At 44.1% G+C, this 21,311-nt stretch overlaps 1 protein-coding gene across 1 annotated transcript in view; it reads right to left on the bottom strand.

Moving 5' to 3' along the window:
• Positions 1 to 3,039: 3,039 nt before the first annotated feature.
• LOC120842722 (4-coumarate--CoA ligase 1-like) overlaps positions 3,040 to 21,311 on the bottom strand; it is a 38,002-nt gene continuing 19,730 nt past the window's right edge. Inside the window, exons 7-9 of the mRNA XM_040213889.1 lie at positions 18,139 to 18,289; positions 12,645 to 12,905; positions 3,040 to 3,176 (exon numbers count right to left, since the gene is read on the bottom strand). Coding sequence (XP_040069823.1) covers positions 3,040 to 3,176; positions 12,645 to 12,905; positions 18,139 to 18,289 — 549 coding nt within the window. The remainder of the gene's footprint in view (positions 3,177 to 12,644; positions 12,906 to 18,138; positions 18,290 to 21,311) is intronic.

Genomic DNA, 21,311 nt, shown 5'->3' on the forward strand with positions numbered 1-21,311 from the left:
TGTTCAATATTCGAGTGTCCATAGTGATCGCCGTTTTCTGTTTTTATTTATGTAAACCTATAGGTCTAAATATGTTTCTCCCAAGATAAGGTGACGAGCAAAACGCTTTCAATCTTATGACAATAAAAAGGACGAATTGGAGTCACAGCAGCTCGCTTTATTACCGTAGAATTATCGAATGCCGTCATCCTCACCGGGTGTAATTTATCATTCACATATTCATTCATTCATTTGTTTATTTTCCGCGCTCATGAACGGCGAGCAGCCAGAGTAATGATGCACAGAGTCAAAAGGAGCACACAGAAGAAATCTGCGGCAAGCGCAACGGCTGAAATCTATTATGGGGGAACAAGAAATAAATAGCAGTTAAATGTCAGCCCTTGAACACCCAAATAATTGAACACATGAGTTGAAAATGTCGATGCAAAATGTTAATGATATCAAGTTTCATGCTCTAAAAATAATTAAATGTAAGAATAAACATGGCTGGCAAAATATAATCAATCATAAATATGAGTCAGACGGCGGTTCCGAATTGGTGAAGGATACATTTCAGCAATCGTAACGAACAAATTATGAACGGCAGCCTCGATACAATGTTGATCGCAGTCCTTCGCCAGAGGGAGCAACACACCACTAGCCACAGCTGCGTTGTGCTCTTTGTATGAGTCCGAGAGGATTGGCAGACGAACCGCCTTATGTAGGCGTGTGCGCGAACTGCTGATATGCACTGTACAGAGATGTCCGTTTTATACGTGTGACTTAGTCAGCCTATTCATGAAATTGCATAAAGCTATTTGAAACGCGTGTCTCCCCGTTTCGTAAAACAAAAACAAGAAATATGGGTTAAATTAGGAGTGCTCTCATAATTAGAGTCAAAATGTTTCTTCTTTCTTTTTTTTTGTAAAGTGTGTGTGTGTGTGGGGGGGGGGGGGGGCGGGGGTGAGAGACACTGGTTTGGTTTAATGTTATGTTTCAAGTACTTTAAAATCTATGGTCTCTGTTCAACTCGTGTGAACTATCTTGTTTTACTTATCGCAGCATGGAAAACTTGGCAGCACAATTTTCGAACTCTCGTCATTCTTCATGACCGGGGCGTTTCGCTCCCGTTAACGCTATTGTTTGGCTAAAATACAGTATCTGGAACCCTTAGCTGTTGTATTTGTTTCATATTTTAATGGGACGCTTTTACCACAACGGTGAGTATTTAGATTTGCTGTTCCCGGTTCTGCCGTACAAGACTAGACTAGAACGAAAAATCGGCAGCGACCTTTAACTTTAAAGTCGTATGATGCGTGAAATGCAGCTTTTAGGGGCGGCTGTTTTATGTTTGGAAATCGTCACGGTAGTGTAAATCCTTCATTTTTGTCAATTTTGGGGAACTCTAAATTGGTGTGTCAAATGACTACGGAAACAGGTAGGGGAAGGGAGGGAGGAAGGAGAAATACACTCTGGATGAGGAATGGAGAGAGGGAATAGGAAGGGGAAAGAAGGAGGGAGAGGGTGTGGGAGGGAACAGAACGGAGGCAGTTGAGGAAGGGGCGAGGACGCTTTAGGAAGTTCAGGAGAGGGATTGGGAGAGGAAAGGAGATATATTTCCCCACTAAATTAGGCAACTGATTTGATGGGGGAGGGTATTGTATGAGAATGGGGAGAGAAAGGGAGGGTGGGAAGGGAGGAGAGAGATATAAGTAATTGGAGGTAGGTGAGGAGGGAGATGTGAAGGGTGTGTGAGGGTAAAGGAGGCAGATGGGGAGGACACCATAAGAGGAGAATGGGGAAAAAACAGGATGGGGAAGGGGGAGGAGGGATGGGATGGGGAGAGGGAATTAGTGTGTCACGGAGGCGTATGTTTCTCCGCTAAATTTAGAGAGGAAACTAAATTTCTATATAGGTGACGCGACGTCAGGTCACGTTATATCGAATTCCCCGCTAAATTTAGCGAAGAAAATGAACTTGTGCTTAAGTCACGTGACTTCAATTTTCCCACTACATGTAGCCGGGATACTAAATTGTCGTATAGGTCACATGACTCAAATTCTACCGCTAGTGTTAACGGGGAAACACAACTCGTGTTTAGATCGTAGGAGATGTAAATTTCCCCGCTAAATTTAGCGTGACGTCAATTTTCCCACTCCATTTAGTTCACGCTTCGTTAGGTAACGCGACGTCAATTTTTACGCTAAATTTTGCGGAAAATGCAAGCACGGGCGAATGGGCACATTTTGGGAAAGGGGGAGTCTGCTAAAAGGTATTTCTTGCTCCAAAAAAGGGTGACGGCTTCAGAAATATAAAGAGTATTTACAAACGAAAGCTTTATGTAAAAAATTCCTACCGCGACTTAAAACTACACCCAAATTTGCAATTGACAGCGAGGCTATTAATCTCTTAACAATTAACTGGCCTCTAACGTAAGCAGTTACGGGGTGCTGAATAATATATCGTGGAAACTCACGTTCACAAACAGCTCGCGCTTGCGAAACATATATTTTAAAACAAAAAAAAGTAAAAAACAGAGTACTATTTTACTTTTGCGACGTCACTTGTCTAGGCTTGTATGATACATTAGTTAAATTAATAGCCAAAAATTAAAATTGTAATGTTTATTTTCTGCAAAATCTGAGTTGTTTTTTTTTTCATTACTCACGTTGGAATTTTTGTTTGTTATATTTTGCCAGGAAAGGGAAGGCAAATTTGTCGAGCAGGACTACCTCGTGCCAGTCTTCACGTGATGGCCCGGCCTCCATAAATCTTTTGTGTGCTCTATACCGTTGCCATCTTTACGTCTTAGCTGCCGACCGGATCGTCCCAACACTACACAAAACTTCATCAAAGGCAAACTCTTTTATACTACCATAGATAAAACTTTGTTTTATCATATCTAGTTATAAATTGAAACCGACTCACAAACTTCAAATTATTTTTACTCGTGCAGCGTTTTTTTTTTTATCCTTGTTTATTACAAGTGAAATACAGAAACACCTTTTAAGCAGGTTGCATCGTGATATTCGTGTAACTTGCGGAGTCTGAGAAGCTCAACTATTTTTCGAACTTCTCTATTTCATGGGCCACCTTTGTTTTGAGGTCTTGTCTTAGGATCTTTCCTCTATGGGACTTGGGAAGAGATTTCATAAAGAAAACACCTCCATACAGCTGCTTGAACACTGCGGCTTGACCTTTGAAAAAATATGTATGACGTAAGATCATCTAACCAACCTCCCCCAAGCTTAACGCTCCATTCATATAACCGTATTTTTGGCAGATAAAAAAGCAGCAGAAAGACCTTTACGTTCGCGTTCATGTAATTCCGAGAATTATAGAAAAAGCATGACACAAACAAGTCACATTTGCTTTTTTGGTGCCTTGTGCATTGTATGGGTAAGCTAACTAGTGTTTCTCTTCATTGTCACTTTCAAATAGAAGTTAATAGAGTTTCAAATAGAAGCCAAGTCTTTCAAAACATCTGTCCTAAAAATACAGTCTGCGCTGTGACATTACGCAAGGCAAAGCGTCATGCTTGCGTTGCGTAATGCCACAGCGCAGACTTAATTTTGAGGTCTAAACAAATGTTCCGTCTCATCACTCTCTGAGCAATATCCTAGATCGCAAAAATTTGCTCTTAGAGTGTTTTGCGGGTAAGTAGGCCCGCAGGCATTTCTTAGGGTTTAGATAATAGCCGGCTCTAATATGGTATCCAGAACATCTTGAAGTACAGTCTCAAGCAGAGCTAATTGGTACATGTTACGTATAAGTGTCAGCTAGAACATAAACACGAACACACTATAAGTATATAAAGGAACAAACACACCGCTGAGTGTGTTTGACACTTTTTATGGTTTGTGCGTTCATGCTTAAGTTCTAGCTGACACTTCACCTTTTTGGAGTTGTTATTTGTGTGATCAAATATTTATTGAATACTTCGGAATCTTCTGAATAAGAAAATGGCTCTCTCAAACAAAAACGATTATCTAATATGGTCAGTGTTATATACAGGGTGATTCAAGGAGACGCCAGGCTCTTTAAATCGACCGCAAAATTTGGTTTCTTAACCTATCGGGCTTCTACTTCGTGCAGGGTTGCCCACAGATGGTGCATTTTTTTGGTGAAATTTGCAAAAGAGCGAACTTACCTGAGGAAAAAGTAAAGAAAGAAAAAGGCTTAGCTCCTCTGGAAACGTAGCGACGGCACCGGTCTTCAAAAAACACGGCACCGTTTCGCACGGGAGACAAGAGATGGCGCAAGCGGTCGCGACGCCAACTGCCGCCAACGAACGAGCATACGACGCCGAGAGCCGGCGTCGTTAGCGGACAAGAAACGGAAGTTCCTTGTTGTTACCGCGCCTGTTTTTGTTTCTGCGACTGTCGCCGGCCTGCGGAACGCGCGCCCCTTTTGATTCGAACAGATCGTCTGCTAAAGACGTCGGCTCTCAGCGCCGTATGCTCGTTCCTTGGCGGCGTTCACTGCGCCATCTCTTGTCTCCCGTGCGGAACGGCGCCGTGTTGTTTGAAGACCGGTGGCGTCGCTGCGTTTCCATAGGAGCTAAGCCTTTTTCTTTCTTTACCTTTTCCTCAGGTAAGTTCGCTCTTTGCAAATTGCACAAAAAAAAATGCACCATCCGTGGGCCACGCTGCACAAAGTCGTAGCGCGATAGGCTAAGAAACCGAATTTTGCGGTCGATTTAAAGAGCCTGGCGTCTCCTTGAATCACCCTGTATATATATAGACCGTTTTGCTGAAAGAGGGCGAGAATGAAGAGGGGAAAGGGCTACCGATGCTCTCCCCCTTTCTGATTGTGTAGAAAGAGTGAAAGTCCCGGATGAGAGGCTTGGCCGGTGTTGGGTGTCTGCTGTGCCCCAACTTTGTTCGCGCTTTCTTTTCTGTTTTGAACTCGCAAACTTGATTAGAGCCAGAGGCTTCGATGGCAACAGTCCCCCGGTCATCGGGACACCATTGCTGGGTCATAGGGTGCACGAATAAAAACAGAAAGCATAGAATACTGTACGAGGACATATGTAGATTGCAAGGAATCCGACAAGGCGAAAGTGGCTGCAATGTCTTTGAGCTCCATCGCTTTCCACATGACCCCTATCTCCGGCGGCAGTGGATTGCGTCCGTAAACCGAAAAGGCGTCTCCTCAACGCCCTCCTCTCGACTTCGCTCGGAACGTTTCGTGAATGGAGCGCGCACCAAACGCTGTACCGCCGATGAACATGGGGTACGCTCGCAATGTGCGTGCGAGTTTTCTCATGATAACTGCTGTTTCAGCTTGTAAAATTTTGTAACTTTGTAAATTTTGCGTGCTCCGTGTCACCCTGGGGCGGGGCGTGGCGGAGGCCGCGGTTGCGGGCTCGCCTGCGCGGGGTGCACCACACACAGAGGTGCGCTCGAGTGTTTGGGCTTGTGGCTGGGGCCTCCGCCGTGGTCTGCGTGGGGGTGGGGTGGGGCACAGCGAGATTTCTTATCTTCCCCTCTGGGTTATGATTATTCGTTGTTTTTATACATGTATATATGTTATCTTGTACTTACGACTACTGTTTGTTTATGTTTACACCTACTCAGCGGCGGGCTAGCAGGCGCACATGCGTAAGGGTACTAACCTTTCTGTCTAGCCTTGCACGCCGCTGAGTGGGCAAACTTTCTCGTGCAAATAAAAATTATTATTATTATTATTATTATATTAATAGTGATAATTTGCAGTGGTGACTGACTCGATTTTGTCATCTACAACACTTAGTTGAAGGCTCATTTCCGCCACCGGGTGAGGCTGGAAATTGTTGAAAACGTATTTCTATTATTTTTTTTTTTTTAATCGCGATCTTTTGCGCGATACCAGGGAGCCGGCAAAAGCGTCCTTGGAGTGCCGCTGGTGGGTTGTTTCCGTTGACTAAGGCGCTTTGAGGCGCTTGATAGTCGCTACAGGGAACGTCTGGTGTGTTGCGATCTGCGTTTTCGAGCCCAGTGTGCACGTTTCTTTGTTTGGGTCACGGCATCCGCCAGTGTGGCGACGGGGGAAACAGCGGCAGCCAACGTGCCAGCTATAGAAATTGGAGGTGAGCACCCAAAATATTGCATCAAATAGTAAGATAATTCGTGGCTGCTTGGAGGCTTTCTGCGGTTCGATAAAAGTACATCTGGAGTGTCTTCGTCGTTCATTCACAAGGAAATATAAGAACAGGGACACGAAGATAAAAACAGCAGAGCAAGACGATATGTAGCAGCTCCGGGCGTTTACAAAGTTAATTAAGGTTCCCGTTTCGTGTATAACTTGTTGATTACTACTAAAAGCGGCTACGTTGAAATAGGCCCATGGCAAGCAAAAATGTATAAATGGTTCATCATTTCCAGTCATGCGGAAAGCAATGGAGCTTATAAACATTCCAGCCGTACTTGCCTTGCCGGATTCCATGCAAGCTACATAGGTCCTCGGACAGTATTCGACGCTTTCTGTCGTTATTCGTGCACCTTATCACCCAGCAATGGTGCCCCAATGACCGGGGGACTGTCGCCATCGAAGACCATGACTCGAATTAAGTTTGGGAGTTTGAAACGTAGAAGAAAGCGCGAACGAAGTTGGGGCACTGCAGACGCCCAACACCGGCCAGGCCTCTCATCCGGGACTTCCACTCTTTCTACACAATCAGAAAGGGGGAAAGCGCCGGTAGCCCTTTCCCCTTTTCTCTCTCGCTCTCCAAATGGCGCTACCCACGATAAAATGGTCTATACAGGGTGTATTTTTATTCTTAGACATTTGTTTAAAAAAAACCTTGAAAGCTACACTAATGCGGTTTGTGCAGGTGGGTTATACGGCCCGGCGGACATTATGTGGCTGGCTAATCTTTACGATAAGTAGGCTAATTAATTGAAATTTGTTAATTAACTTTTTAATTATTGGAAATAGACATATGGTTTCAATTAGAAACTTGTAGAGCATCATCGGAAACCACTAAATCAACCATTTTGGAAGGATATAACGCCGGGGAAGCATTTAACAGCATTCTGGGAAAACGCTCCATTTGGACGCGTTTCTAGATTTCGGTTTCTTATCGGAGCGCATCACCGCGCCCGCGGTCCTGCTTCCCAGTGGCTGAGACGCGCAACACACGTGCGCCCTACTTCCCTCCATTCTACGAGGAAGGCGAGGGGGTGGCTTCACGCCGCGACCACGAGGGAGCAGGATTGCTGGCGCGTAGTTGCGCTCCGATAAGAAACCGAAATCCAGAAACGCGTCCAAACAAAGCGTTTCACAGAACGCCGTAAAACGCTGCCCGGGCGTAATATCCTTCTAAAAATAGTTGATTTAGGGGTTTTCAATTATGCTCAGCAAGTTTCCAATTGAAATTATATGTTCATTTTCAGTAATTAAAAAGTTAATTAACGAATTTTAATTAATTAGCCGACTTATCCCAAAGATTAGCCACCCATACAATGTCCGCCTGGTCGTATAACCCACCTGCAGAAACCGCATTAGTGTAGCTTTCACGCTTTTTTTTAACAAATGTGTAAGAGTAAAAAAAAAGAACACCCTGTATATATATATATATTTTTTTTTTTTGCCAAGTTATTTTTTTTACATTAAAGCAAAAAATAAAAATTCAGACCCTCTCCTCTTCGTTCACATTATACAGGGTGTTTTCTTTTTAAGCCATACAGATTTATTTAAAATATGTTTAATCTACACTTATGCGGTTTGTGGAGGTGAGTAATACGGCCAGTGGGGCCTAGTATGTGGGCTAATCGAAACTTACGGTCGGCTTATTAAGTAAGATTTGTGAATTAACTTTTTTAATTAGTGAAATAGTTACATAGTTCCAACTAGAAACTTGTTGAACGTCGCCCAAAGCCCCTAAATCATTAATTTTCAGGACTTTCAACACATGAGAAGCGCAGTAGTGCGCTAAAGTTACCACTCTTGGAGCGCGTTACAAGGCTGGGGCTCTCATTAGACATGGAAAAATCACGCTGGCGCCTTACCGCAGCGGCTAACCTTGTACCTGCTCCACGAGTAGTATATATATATATATATATATATATATATATATATATATATATAGGTTTTTTTTGAAGCTTCTCAAGTTTCGGTTTGAATCGAATAGTACAACGTCATTCATAGACTTTGCGGTGGAAAGAAACGCCGATGCAACCTACACTGTTAGCAAGTCCCGTGTATTTGGTGAATATTTGGGGTGAAAAACACGCTATTTACACAAATTACCATTTCTTTACACGATGAGTAACGGATAATTCGTTCAGAAATCATGCGAGGTAGTAAAAGAAGTGTTTTGGTTCGGTCATACACGCATAACCGTGCAGCCGACCTCGATAACACGCATCGCCCCCGGCGACGACCGCGGCATTGCCGGCTACCGAAGCACCGGAATGCTTGGAGACACACTTAGATAGCACCGTCGAGACAAATGCCGCGGAAAGAAATATGTCTCGGAGACAGATATGCACCAAAAGCAATTGCGCCATATCGCAGGACGTTGGCGAAACCCGCGCTTACCGTGCTTGCCGCCATTTTCTGGTCGATGACAATACGGCTTCCCTCATGTCACCCATGTCTTGTATTTAGTTTAGGGGTCTTGATAATAGTTTCTAACACACCGCAAATAAAGTCATGGGTCTAATTATTCGTTCCAAACAGTTAAAATGGATATAAAAAGCGTGTCCTCGATGTGAACACGTGACATTGCAGTTGGTTTCGTTTTTGCTTCAACCTTCAACTGCAAGCGAGCTGGCCACGGAGCAAGCGCAACGCCGATGTACGCTGGAAGCAAGAGCCGGTTGGCTTTCGTTTTTCTTGTTTGACCGGAGAAAACCTGGCAACTACACCAACTACGCATGGCGCCGGTATTGTTTTGGTTTGACGGGACGCGAGAAGCTTCGCATAGAGCTTCGCAGTTTGCGAGCACATAGTGAAGACGTGACCGGAGAAGTGCCCCTGTGATGTTCCCGGAAGACGGAAAGTACAATTCGTAATCGCCGTGTGTGCTTTGACAGCGAACGAAGTCACAGGGTCCACGAGTGTGCAACCACAAGCCAACGTTCACGACAGCGCTGCGTTGACTTCGGCGATCTCGTTCTCTTTGGTGCAACACGGCGATGCGACAAAGAACTGAAACGTTCGTGGTGTGTGGTACGGTGCTTGGAGGTAGAAACCCGCACTAACTCGGAGCTCATATTGGTTGTTGCGGGGTTGACGCTTAAAGCGTTCAGTCCCGTCGTCGTCAGCTGATTCGGTCCAGCTGGTCCGGGGGGACGCAGCGAGGGTTTTTAAAGTAAATCTTCCATCGTTCCGTTTTAAAATGTGGAAAATTCCCGACGCATACCGTGAGCAAAAAGCTGCGGGCGTTTTCAACAAAATTGCGTCGTTTTAATTGAACAATGGTCTTCGCATAGTTGTCCTAAATCTGCCGTTTTTATGCTTCGTGTCTTTGGACTGCCTTTGCACAGCGACGTGTTTGCATAGCGACGCACACCGCTCGAGTAGATGATTCGGTCCCGCAAACGATCGGTTATAAAGAATTTCAGGGAAACTTAAGTCACCACCGATGTTTTCCTGTAAATCTCGTGTGATTCGTGTGAGTTTGTTGCGCTCATCATGCGGTGTGAATAAATTGGCAAGATTTTCTACCTGCCCAGATGCATGAAGTGAGACCATTTTTTTACGTAGTGAACATAGTGCGTTTTCTTTACTTTGGGAAGAGGCCCGAATTTGTCTCTTTTCTCTCTGGCACTGTCCCAAGTTTCAAGTCGAAGTTTCAGTAGACATACCTACTAACAGGTACAAACTGCTCTAAAGCAGGTAAAAGACCGGGAAGTCAGGACGGTGCGGACACCGTGTTTTGCGCTTTTCGCAAAGTGACTGGTAAATGCTTTCGCGAGGTATGCGGAATATGCAAACGATTTTGTTATACCCGTCGTATGAGTATCTAGAAAAACGAATAAGATGATCTACAAAGGCGCAATCACAAGCCAAGATTTATGATAACAGTGCGTTCGATTCGGGTGTCCGTGTAGTTATACCCTGCTCTCTGCAACACCGTGTCATGACAAAGAGCTGGAACGGTCACGGTCTGCGCTGGGCTACCGGTTGACAGAAACCCGCATCGCCCGCATCGGCACAGAGTGCGCTTGGACTGTTGATGCTCAAGCCTTTCATCCGCGGCTTGTCGCCAGCTGATCCTGCTTCTCGATGGCGAGGAAGCGGCGAGAGTGACCTCTGAAGTAAATGTAAATTCTCGTTCATCCAGTTATCCAGTGTCAAAGTGTGGAAGATGTCCAACCTGTACTGAGGGCGGGAACTACGAGCGTTTTGCCTTGCTTTTATAACCGAAACCAGAGCAGCGAGATAATTGTCTTGCGTACTCCAAAATGACGGAAGCAATAATTTTCAACAGGTCGAGTACGTCACCGCGGATGTAGGCGAGACGGTGCACACTGTTTAAACGCTTGCAGTATCCACGAGTGCTACCAGAAAAACGACGTCAACAGAGAAGGAGCTCGCGAATCAGCATAATGCAGTGCCACGAACCCGTGAATTTTCAATATTCGGGGTAATGGCGCTATAAACAAATATTTAAAAAAAAAAAACGCATCAGCGCCACATTTGTGATCACGAATAACACCGGTCACAAACTCCCAAGCCCCACCGCTCCACTCGACACCAACACGACATACGACAACAGACTGCATCAAAACGCCCCAAAAGTGAGGCCCAAAAGTGAAGGCGTCTGCTCCCGTACGCGTACTACAACTAGCGGAAGTGAAGTGTTGGGCGGACGTCCTTCACAAGAATATATAGAAAAAATGCTTTGCTCAAGTATAATTTCCATTGATTATTGAATACGTACTGATAAAATCCCAATCATTTTTTTTTCTATCTGATTCAAGCTAGTCGGACTGCTCATAACACTGGTCGAGCATGAAAATAACAAAAATTTGAACTTTTTCATGGTCGGTTTAAGGTTTATTGTTAATACATTATTGTTTTTCGCAACGGACTAACTTTACAGATTTTGCCTCCATACTTTTTAAATGCAAACAGTTCTTACATACGGCTGTCCATTGTGCTGTGTTTTGTGTCGTCTTCTATAAATCTGTAACGGTCAGCGACCGAAGAGCTCACCCGCACATGTCAAGCTTATATACACCGCGGGGAGAGAATGACGTTAGTAGGAAGTGTCGGGCGTAGGGTGGGGTGTTGTATTTGTGTATGTGTCGCTGCTGTGTCCTACGTGGTGCTCGTGTTGTCTGTGATGTACGAAGAGTTGCGTCTACTCGTGATAGTTCCCAGCGTATTAACAAACTCCTGCTTTTTCTTTCGTTGGTTGCTAGAAATCTCACTTGGTGGCGCAAGCTACCGCGCGTTTCCAATTAGTTTGCTTGAGTTGTTTATGCATGTACATTCAGTATTCGTTTTTTTTTTTCGTTTTTTTTTTGTCTAGCGGTTTTGTCTTAGCTGCCGACGCCACCGACCGCCGACGACGCACGTACGTACCTTTGCACGTAGCTACGTCCGCCGCTTGGAGACTGTTTACTTTGCATAAAAGACATCGAACAAGAACAACCGCGTCCTGAGTGCTTTCAATTCGGCTGAAAGGCGCGGCTCGCTGGGCTCGTCTCTCGCCTGTTCTCGGCTGCTGGCCGCCATGTTTCATAAGGAACACGTTGAACCGTGCTTTTCGGAAGGCAGACACGGTGTAGCGTGTTAAGTTTACACGGCACCTCGTGTGTAGGCGAATAACACAGATGGCTGCGTGTAAAACGAACACGTTTCGACGTGTCCGCTATGGGACAACGGTTTACACGTTTGGGCGTGTTATTTTTGCTAACAGTGTACAACTTCGTTGCGCTGTTCATGCTAGGGATGACAGTGCGCTACTCGGATCGACCCACTATTCGCAGACCCTAACATATAGTGACCGAACAGGAAAGGGAGTGGTTATTGAGTTTATTGGATTAATGTTGGAGGAAGGGAAAGGGAAAGATAGCCGGCGAAAAATTGGGGCCAGGAGCGGCTCACTTTTTGGCCTGCCTCCTAGCTTTAATATAATAAATTCAATAACCACTTCCTCCCCTCTTCGTTCACAATATTATTACAGCTGCACTTCTGAATCTTCCTCACTCCACATATAAGTATTTATATTCATAATAAAATCCATACAGTTATACTTTGTCATGTCAAGAAAGCTTCTTATACCTCCTTACAAGTAATGACTGCAGAAAACAAACAAATTAAGTACTAATTTACGCGACAACTGTGGCCTCGGTTTAAATACCGGTACAATACAACGCACTAAATATTTTATAGAACTGTTTTTTTTACTTCAAATATTTTATTCTGGATATGTAGTTAATTTTGTAGGACCCCGTGCCTACTGGAGAGGGGTGGGGAGAGAGAGGATGATATATGTAATTGGGGGTAGGTGGGGAGAAGGGGAGAGCGAGTAAAGGTGGCAGAGAGGGAGGACACCCAAGAGATTTCCAGTTATCATTTTGCATTAATGATTAGAGCTCATAGGCAGCTTTTCCCATAACCAAATTTGTGCGTGATACCTAAAAGTTAAGCTTTGAAATGTGCAAGTTAGACACGTACGTATCACATCAAAAATAAAGTTAGAATATCAGGAACATGACATATACCAGCAATGAGTTTCCTCAGTTCTGTCGCCAGACTCTCGAGGTTTTTCTCGAAGCCGTCCTTGACAACGACACAGGCTGTGGGAGCCTCGCCATACTTTGAGCTTGGAACGCCCACAACTGCGGCCTCTGCGACAGCCTCGTGGGTCAATAACATTTCTTCCAGCTCAGCAGGGGTGACGACATTATCCATGCATTTTATCATCTGTTTCAATCTCTCAATAACATGAATCCGTCCTTCAGCGTCGTAGTAGCCTAAATCTCCTGAAAATCAAAATGTAATATTTTCAGTATTTATCCCTTTTCATTCAGTAGAAAAACAGTTAAAGTGCAGGCGAGCTGGTCTCAGGTTATCAATCATCAGATATTATTCAGTGGTTTGGCGGTAAAATAGACACGCAGGCGGATTTTTTTTTACACGGTTTTTGCTAAGTTCTTGTGCATTGCAAATATAAATTTTGGTATTCAATATTTAACTTGTACTTACATTTTTGTCCTTTATTTAGCACTGTTCGATTCGAACTTGGTTTGAGGTGAAATTTCGCTAATCGCACGCATCAAATCACTTCTTTAATATAAGAGTGTTTTTAAAACCAGTTTTAATTGTTTGGTTTAACACCCCACGAAGCTTAAGTCGATGCCTCACCAGAGAAGTAGCCATTCCTCAACCACCGTCCGCGTTGTCAAGGCGGCGATTTGCGGCAGGTGTTGTTTATGTTAGCTGCCTCGTGAGTGGCTCGTACACAAGCCGAGATCGATGATAACTTGCCTAAATAAAGATTTTTTTTTTGTAGCGAACGCTTTCTCTGTTTCGCGCATGAACGTCAGAAAATTTACAATGACTATCGGCCATATGCATAATAACACAGAAAAAGGAGAACACCACATGCGATATCTCGAGAACTGCAGATGAGTGTCTAGAAATGCGCCACTGCACGCTTTCGTGCACACATCTAGAACTAGGGATGCCGCGAACCACCCTAGGTTCGAATCGAAAGGTTTTAATATTTTCGAGCCGAGCTGAGGTTTGAATTCGAAAGATTTCGATATTTTCGACCAAACGGAGGTTCGAATTCGCAAAATTCGCATCTTTCAGACACCGTGGAATTTCGAATTCGAAAAGGTCGAAGTCTTCACGGTTTCTAAAAGTTCGGGTTTGATTATTTCGAGTATATTTTTTTATTTGAGGATCCAGAAATTTGAAGATTTCGAACTTTCCTAACTTGAAATTCGAATGAATCGAATGTTTTGAACTTCTTTGGATCTGAAATTCGAAAAATTCGATTGTTCGAATTCTTAGAGACATGAAGGTCGATAAATTCGAAGATTTCAAATTTCTTTCTACATAAAGTTCAAAAAGGTCGAAGGTTTTGATTCCCTTTTAGGGCTAAATTCGAACAAAAAAACTTCGAAGGTTTCGAATTTCCTTTAAGTCCAAGTACGCAAAGTTTGAAGTCCGGTTTTCATGTTGCGCCACAGTTTCAGGGTCAAATAACTTTATCACGCCTCACTGGTTTTCACGAAATCAGACTTGGAAAAGTTCGGGCGTGATATTTAGACTGCGCGAAGGTGGTTAGGCAATTAAATGAGACGACGAGTGTCCCATATGTGCTGGAATATTTGCTAGCGCAGAGTGACGTGGGACCATAGATCGTTAATTGTGACCGCCAGCCCGGGGGGCCATTAACGTGCATCACGAAGTAGTGATCACACGAACGCACTGTTTAACGATACTCATCGGGTTCGAAACGGCCAGGGGCAGGCACGGGGTTGAGGCTCAGAAAAACCTTGAAGCGATCTGGCATGCTGCCTCCCTACCCCCTTGCACGGTGGTAGAAATCTGATCGAACGCCGCCCCAGTGACGCTGGCATATAGTATGTTAAGCTTGTACATGATGCAAAATCCTGAGACTGGGAATGAAATTTGAAAGAAAAAGTGTAAGAAGACAGAAAAAGGGGACAGGACAACGTCTCAAACTCAGCTCAGGACAACGTGTCAAACTCAACTCAGCTGAAAACTCAACTCAGGACAACGTCTCAAACTTAACTGAGCTGAGTTTGAGACGTTGTCCTATCCCCTTTTTCTTTCTTCTTACACTTTTCTTTCAAATTTTATTCCCAGTCTCAGGATTTTGCATTATGATCAACATACACCAGCTCGCCTGCACCTTGAAAATTTTGTTAGTTTGTAATTGCTTTGGAGTTTTATTTTCGGGGACAGAAGAAACGCCGAGCAAAAAACACAGAAGCCCACACAACTTGAGGTCGAGGAGCGTTGTACAATACCAGTGGCGTCAGAAGAGGAAAAACGGGGAAAAAAAAGGGGGGGGGGGGAACGCCAGTCCCCCTCCCCCTCCCCACAGATATTTCGGACTTTTTAATAAAACAATACGGGCAAAGAGGGCATGGTGGAGTTCATTTTAATCAGAAATTATTAAAGCATACCTATAGCTACTGTCGCTCTTCACTGCATAAAAGATCGCGTAGATGGTCATTGCTAGAAACTTGTTGTCAGAAGGCACTACTCGTCACATGCTCAGTGGTGCGGAAGTTCAAGGCTACATCTTTTCGACATAAACAACTGTGCCAGTGGTAAAAAAACAATAATCAACATAACAATAAATGTAAAAATTAACAGCTATAGAGAAAAAAAAGAACTATCCAGAACCCGCCGAAAGTGTTGTATTCTTGCATATTCAGAGGCCCAGAACTACGAAACAAGTTTTTCCGACCAAAATGTGCACAGTCTAAAAAAAAAAAGGTCCCACGAACGTAAAAAAAAAAAAATTAAAATGTTTTTTTTTTTTTTTTAATTTTTTATGACGTAGTGATCGAGCTTGAACAATTTTAAAAATCTTCCCTTATGAGTTAATTTCTTTCTCAACGTGAAAAAAAAAAAAACATTATTTTGTATTCTACAGATGGTAATGATATGCACTGTCTGTGGTGTTCATGTTAAATGCGATACCTCAAACAATTTAGACAAAAAATTACCAAGTTTAGGGCATAATTGCCCGTAGATACATGTTTGGCTATTTCTTCGGAACTCGTCTTGAACAACAATAATCATATCTAAAGACAACACTTATGTAGGCAATACATAGATCATTCTTAAAAAGTTTAACATCTCCACCATAAATAGCTTCGGCTATAGCGCGCTTTATACATGGCCCAAACGACATTTGTCAAAAGCGCGTGGTCCTTCCTCGCTCCTTCGGCAATCTATTTCTTTAAAACCAAGCATGCCAGACGATTGAAATAAACGTCATGGTCTTTCGCAAGGAATCCGGCACCGCATGTAAAAATGCGAAAAAAGAACGAACGTACCTCACTGCTTGAATCCAAATGAAACCGCCCGCCGGTCTTTCGAAGTTCGACGAACTTCGGACTTTTACACTAAAATTTCCAAGTTCGTCAAAGATTTGACTTTTCAGGAATTGAAAGTTTGACAATTTTATAATTGTTTTCATTAATAGGTTCGAAAGTTCGAAAACTATCGAATTTCTTAGCGTAGAAAGGTCGAATTGTCGAAAAGCTTCGACTTTTTCAGTGTAAGAACTCGAAAGTTAGAAAATCATCGAATTTTTACTCTATCAAATTCGAACGTTCGACAAGCATCACATTTTGCAGCGTAAACAGTTCTAAATTACGAAAATCGTCGAACTTCTTAGTTTGACAAGTTCTAAAATTCGAAATATTTCGACCTTTCGAACCGCTTGATTCGGTCATCGAACCTTCGGTTCGAAAAAAGTTCGTGGCATGCCTATCTAGAACACAGCGATGACAACCGATGTAGGATCGTAGTGAATTCTGATGTCACGTAAAGCTTCATATAGTATTAATAAAGAAAGCAATACTTTTATTTAAAATGTTAGCCGAACACCAAACCGCAGAGTTTTGAGACTGGTTATACTATGGTTAATCTTTGCCCCATCTCATGTTCGCATGTTTTTGCAGTACGCACTTACAGCATCATATAGAGGTCTCAACGGACGCACTATGGGATAATGAACTTTAAAGGGCAACTCCACTTAAAAAGTCGACCCTATCGAAATGACTGATATCGCTTTAGGAGGTCAAAATACGGTCATACCCAAAATATCACGTCAAACCGACGCCGCGTTACCGATTAAAACCAATATTAAAAATGTTCTCCCGGCTCGGTTAGCGGCCCGAAAGCGGGTGAGCAACGCTGGCACTGGGTGAGCTAGTGAAGCAACACTGGGCAATGACGTAGGTCTAGTCCTACGCTCTCGTACGGACGCCGCGAACGCTTCGTTTCCCGTGGCATCCTGCGATTCTGCTGACGGCACGAGGTGTTTACCACATTATCCTGTGTTCTCCTATTTTTATTAGCGTCCAGGCAGTTCCTTTAATTTCAGCATTGCTTCCGCGACAGCGTGGAAGAGAGCGAAGCGGTGCTGCTCGCTCACGCGCGCGTCGTGGAGCCGGAGAGATTCGCCGGTCTCGCGTTGGGCAATGTCGAGCAGGATTTGTAGTGCTGTGGGTTGCACCAACAACCCGGTGCGCAACCCGGAGCTGCGGTTCCACCAGTTCCCAAGAGACCGGGAGAGGCACAAGGTGTGGGTCGGTGCCGTTCGCCGGATAGACTTCGGAAGACCGTTGACTCCGAGCTTCAACGCGAAGCTCTGCTCCCAGCACTTCACGTCGGACACCTACACACGGGATCTGCGGCTGCTGACTGTTGCGGGTTTCACCACGAAACAGGCGTCTTTGAAGAACGATGCGGTTCCGTCGCTGTTCGCGTACCGTCCGCCGGCTGCTCCAGCACGATCGGCCGGACGCAGCAGGTCGTGGCTGATCTAACTAGCGTGCACATAAAGGCACCTTGGCTTTAACAACTTAGACCACTTGTGGATAGATCCGTCCATCTATCTCCCATTATTTCGTTTTCTCGGTCCTCGCGCAAGAAACAAATACAGTCACGCTGCGCCGGCACCGAAAGCGTCATATTTATAGCAGTCGGATTCGCTTTTCGGCCGGCAAATTTATAAATACACACTAAAAATTACTACATTTGGTGCATATTAACAAAGTGAAGCGGTAAAAAAAGAAAATGTGCATCTAACCTTCTGTTTTGAAACTCCACGTGCGACTGAGCCGACCTTGTCGGCGCGTCGGCTCAGAAGCGCGGGACTAGAACTAGGTCATGCCGACGACGCAGTGTTGCCAAGCTGCTTCAACCGGTAGTTTCGGTTTCGCCGTGCAGCCGGACCGATTCTTGCATTCGCGATATCTACAAAACTATACACACTACCGAAAAACAAATTATATCCCGTGATTCAGGGTCGCCGGCTTCGACTAAACAGATCATAATCCAAAAGTTGTAAAAATGGAGTGGAGTTGCCCTTTAAAAGTGCATAATAACACTCTGGTTCCACGACAATTTTGGCGGAATAGAAATATTTAGGTCAGACCGAGAAAGCCGTATTCTTGTTAGTCAAACTTAAAAAAAAAAAGAACAAGCACGTTGTACCTGTACGAAACCATCCATCGTTGCTCAAGACTTCAGCGGTAGCTTCAGGACGCCCATAGTAGCCCTTCATGACGCCTCGGGCATGAACCGCAATCTCAATCTCGCCATTATGGTAGGGGCCGAGAGAGCCTCCACTGGATTTGTCCAAAACCTGGGTCACCATATTAGGTCATCAATTCCTTTGTTCCTTTAGAATAATATTTGCTAGAAGCGACAGCTGCACTACCGTTTCCGGAAATAGTCAAATATTTGTAACAACCTCTGTTAATGAATTGTTCAATCGGAAGCTTACACACAGCTAGTTAAATAAAAAAACTACTGTCTTAGCATGAAATTTGTAGACAACAGGGGGTGATGCTTATGTAAATCAAGGCAGCCCAGTGGCAAAGTACTACTTTAAAAGAGAGGAAACGTTAGAATAATTGCAACATTCAGAGAGCAGGTATACGTTTGCGGATTGGACCCGCAAACTTAGCTACTCCCGTGTCGCGCATGATGAGTGTTGTCTCGCATGCTGACTATACTTTGTTTCATCTTAAGTCCAGACGCAGCCAACGCTACGATCTGAGGCGACCAATGAAGCAGCGTGAAAAGTGCAAGTCTCTAGTTCTTTTCATTCTATGATTGGTTTACCGATGATAGAACGCGTACAGGCATATTGATGAATTCCATCATGGTGCTCTTTCGACGCTATGGGATGCTATTAGCTCGTAGCGACGGCTGCGTCCGGGCATGAAGTGAGACGAAGTAGGGTGATTTCAGAAAAGATCGACCAAAGGATGGCTAGTCGACATTTTCAAATCAACTGATGTTTTTATATGTTATTGTCTAGTGTCTGGTATGAACGAATCCAAACTTAGTTTTGACTAGAAAAAATACTTGGGGACAGGAAAAATCGTAAGGCATGAGGTGGGGGACAGTTGCATTAACGCGCACTGATGGAGGGGGCCCGTTTGAGAGTGAATAACTAAAGCGATAACATTAGGAGAACTCTAATACGTTTTAGGCGCAAACTATGGGTATAGCTTGCTTGTAATATAAAGTAGTCATATTTATTTAAAATTTATTTATTTTTCTAAAAATTGACAAACATGCTTGCTCGAACGACAAATGGCAAACTTTGGAGGTCTGTATCTCATGAAATAATTTAATCATTATGATATAATTTGCAGATATTATTCTACTAATATATAGCTAATATTTAAAAAATAACTAAGGTATCTGTGTGATACAATAGTTAGGATATATTTAGTCAAACATGGAAAAAAAATCAAACAAAGAAAAATTCCGATGCAAATAAAAAAAAACACCACCCTCCATTTTTTTAAAATTTAGGTAACCTGTTATACTCTATTTCGGCATTCATTTCCACTAAAACATGTTGCATCATTTTATTGAGAAAGAAGATACAACTCCCCAAAGTAGGGTCCTTTTTCAAAACCTACACTTAGCAGTGTTTTATACAAGAACTGACTCTGAGTTCCAGTTTCATGAAACCAACACACATCTTTTATATATTTTTATTCAGATGAGGCCAATGATAACTAAAGAAATCGTTCACACACTTAAATTAAGGAGAAACTACTGTGTACAAAGAGGTATCATATTACGGACTAGTTATCCGAGAAAAGATCATGCAGCCATCGGCCACTAGGAACTTTGTTTACTTCATTCTCCTGCGACACTATATGCTATTCCCTCTTCCGCTCTACCTTCATCTCTCTCTCTCTCTCTCATATATATCCCTGATATATATCCAGAACAAAAACATGTTCAAGCATTCCCTTTCTGCGTGGTAGTGCTCTGTGGCTAGCAAAAATCATTTCCTCGCTAAGCTCACGATTATGGCAAAATAGTTGCCGGAAACCGCAGACGACACTCGTCCCTAGTTCTGGCAAAACGGCCGATACAATCTTTTTTTCGCATTTCCCCGCTCGCTGTCAAGGACAAGGGGGGTCGCTTCAACTAGCAAAACATGGCCGCCGACGCCTGTTTACTGAGCAGTCATGCCTGTCGCCATCTCACTCGCTGGCGTCACGGGCGATAATATCAGGCACAAAGGGGCACACCAACCGGCAGCATTATCCCCAAATACTCGAGCCTCGCGTAAATACATAGAGTGTAAACGCTGTCGCCATGTTATCGTAGTAAGACCGCCCCCCCCCCCCCCCCCCTCCCCCAACGGAGGACTGCAGTACGCGACGGCGTACTAACACAACGGCGACGATATCGACATCGCGGGCTCCGAATTTTCCCATAGTTCTACTCCACGGGCATTTCTCGAAACGCTTGATATTGTGTACGCCCGCCTGGAAGGATTTCAGGCGCGTAGTTAAGATAAGCGGTTCTCCGCGGCAAAAGAAAGCAATTTCACAAAAGCTTAAAAGCGGCGGCGACGCGTGTGCGGTGAACGCTCGTAGTTTTGGTGTAGACAGGGTGTGTGTGTTCTCGTTGTTGACACCAGCCGGCGATAAGGCACTGCAGGCGGCAGCTCAGTACAGCAAGGGCTAATCCGAGTGACCATCAACGTAACCCCACCGCCAACCCCTCGCGAACCGGTCGCCGACATGGCTCAGGCTGTGTCATGAACCACGTGGTAGAAGCTCGGGTGCTTTCATATCAGCGCGTGGAGGAACGACAGTGCGATTCCGGAAAGTCTTTTTCGAAGGCCGCTGACCACAATTTGTTGTCTGGAGACTTTCCCTCTTTCTTCCTTTGACGTGGATCAAGCTTTGCCGACAGCCTCAGTTGTGACCTCTCTTTTCAAATGTACGTTTGCAGTGAGTGAGCTCCTCAGCCTCGGACTTGTCACTTGTGCACCCAGTAGTTCTTTCACTTGGCAATTATATGCCATCAGTTGGGGTTTAATTTCTATTATTTATGTATACATTATGAAGACGTCCTGGAGCTCCGAACGAGTGTTTTGTGCAGATTACTTTCGCAAACACAAAAAGACTATACCAAAGCAGCGGAAGTTTCGAAGTGTTGGCGAGTTGGACCTAAACTCGTTGAAGCAAATTCTTCCGCCTGACTGTTCCACCAAAGTGAGTGCGACGGACTACCTGTGCTACCATTGCTTCATGCACATCACTAAGGAGATCTCGATGCGAAGCTCAGAGCAGTGCCCCGACATATTTGTGCCAGCTGAAGAAGCAATTGAAGATCTAAATCGC

The sequence above is a fragment of the Ixodes scapularis genome, unplaced genomic scaffold (assembly GCF_016920785.2).
Source record: "Ixodes scapularis isolate PalLabHiFi unplaced genomic scaffold, ASM1692078v2 PGA_scaffold5__190_contigs__length_132052651, whole genome shotgun sequence".
Classification (NCBI taxonomy): domain Eukaryota; kingdom Metazoa; phylum Arthropoda; class Arachnida; order Ixodida; family Ixodidae; genus Ixodes; species Ixodes scapularis.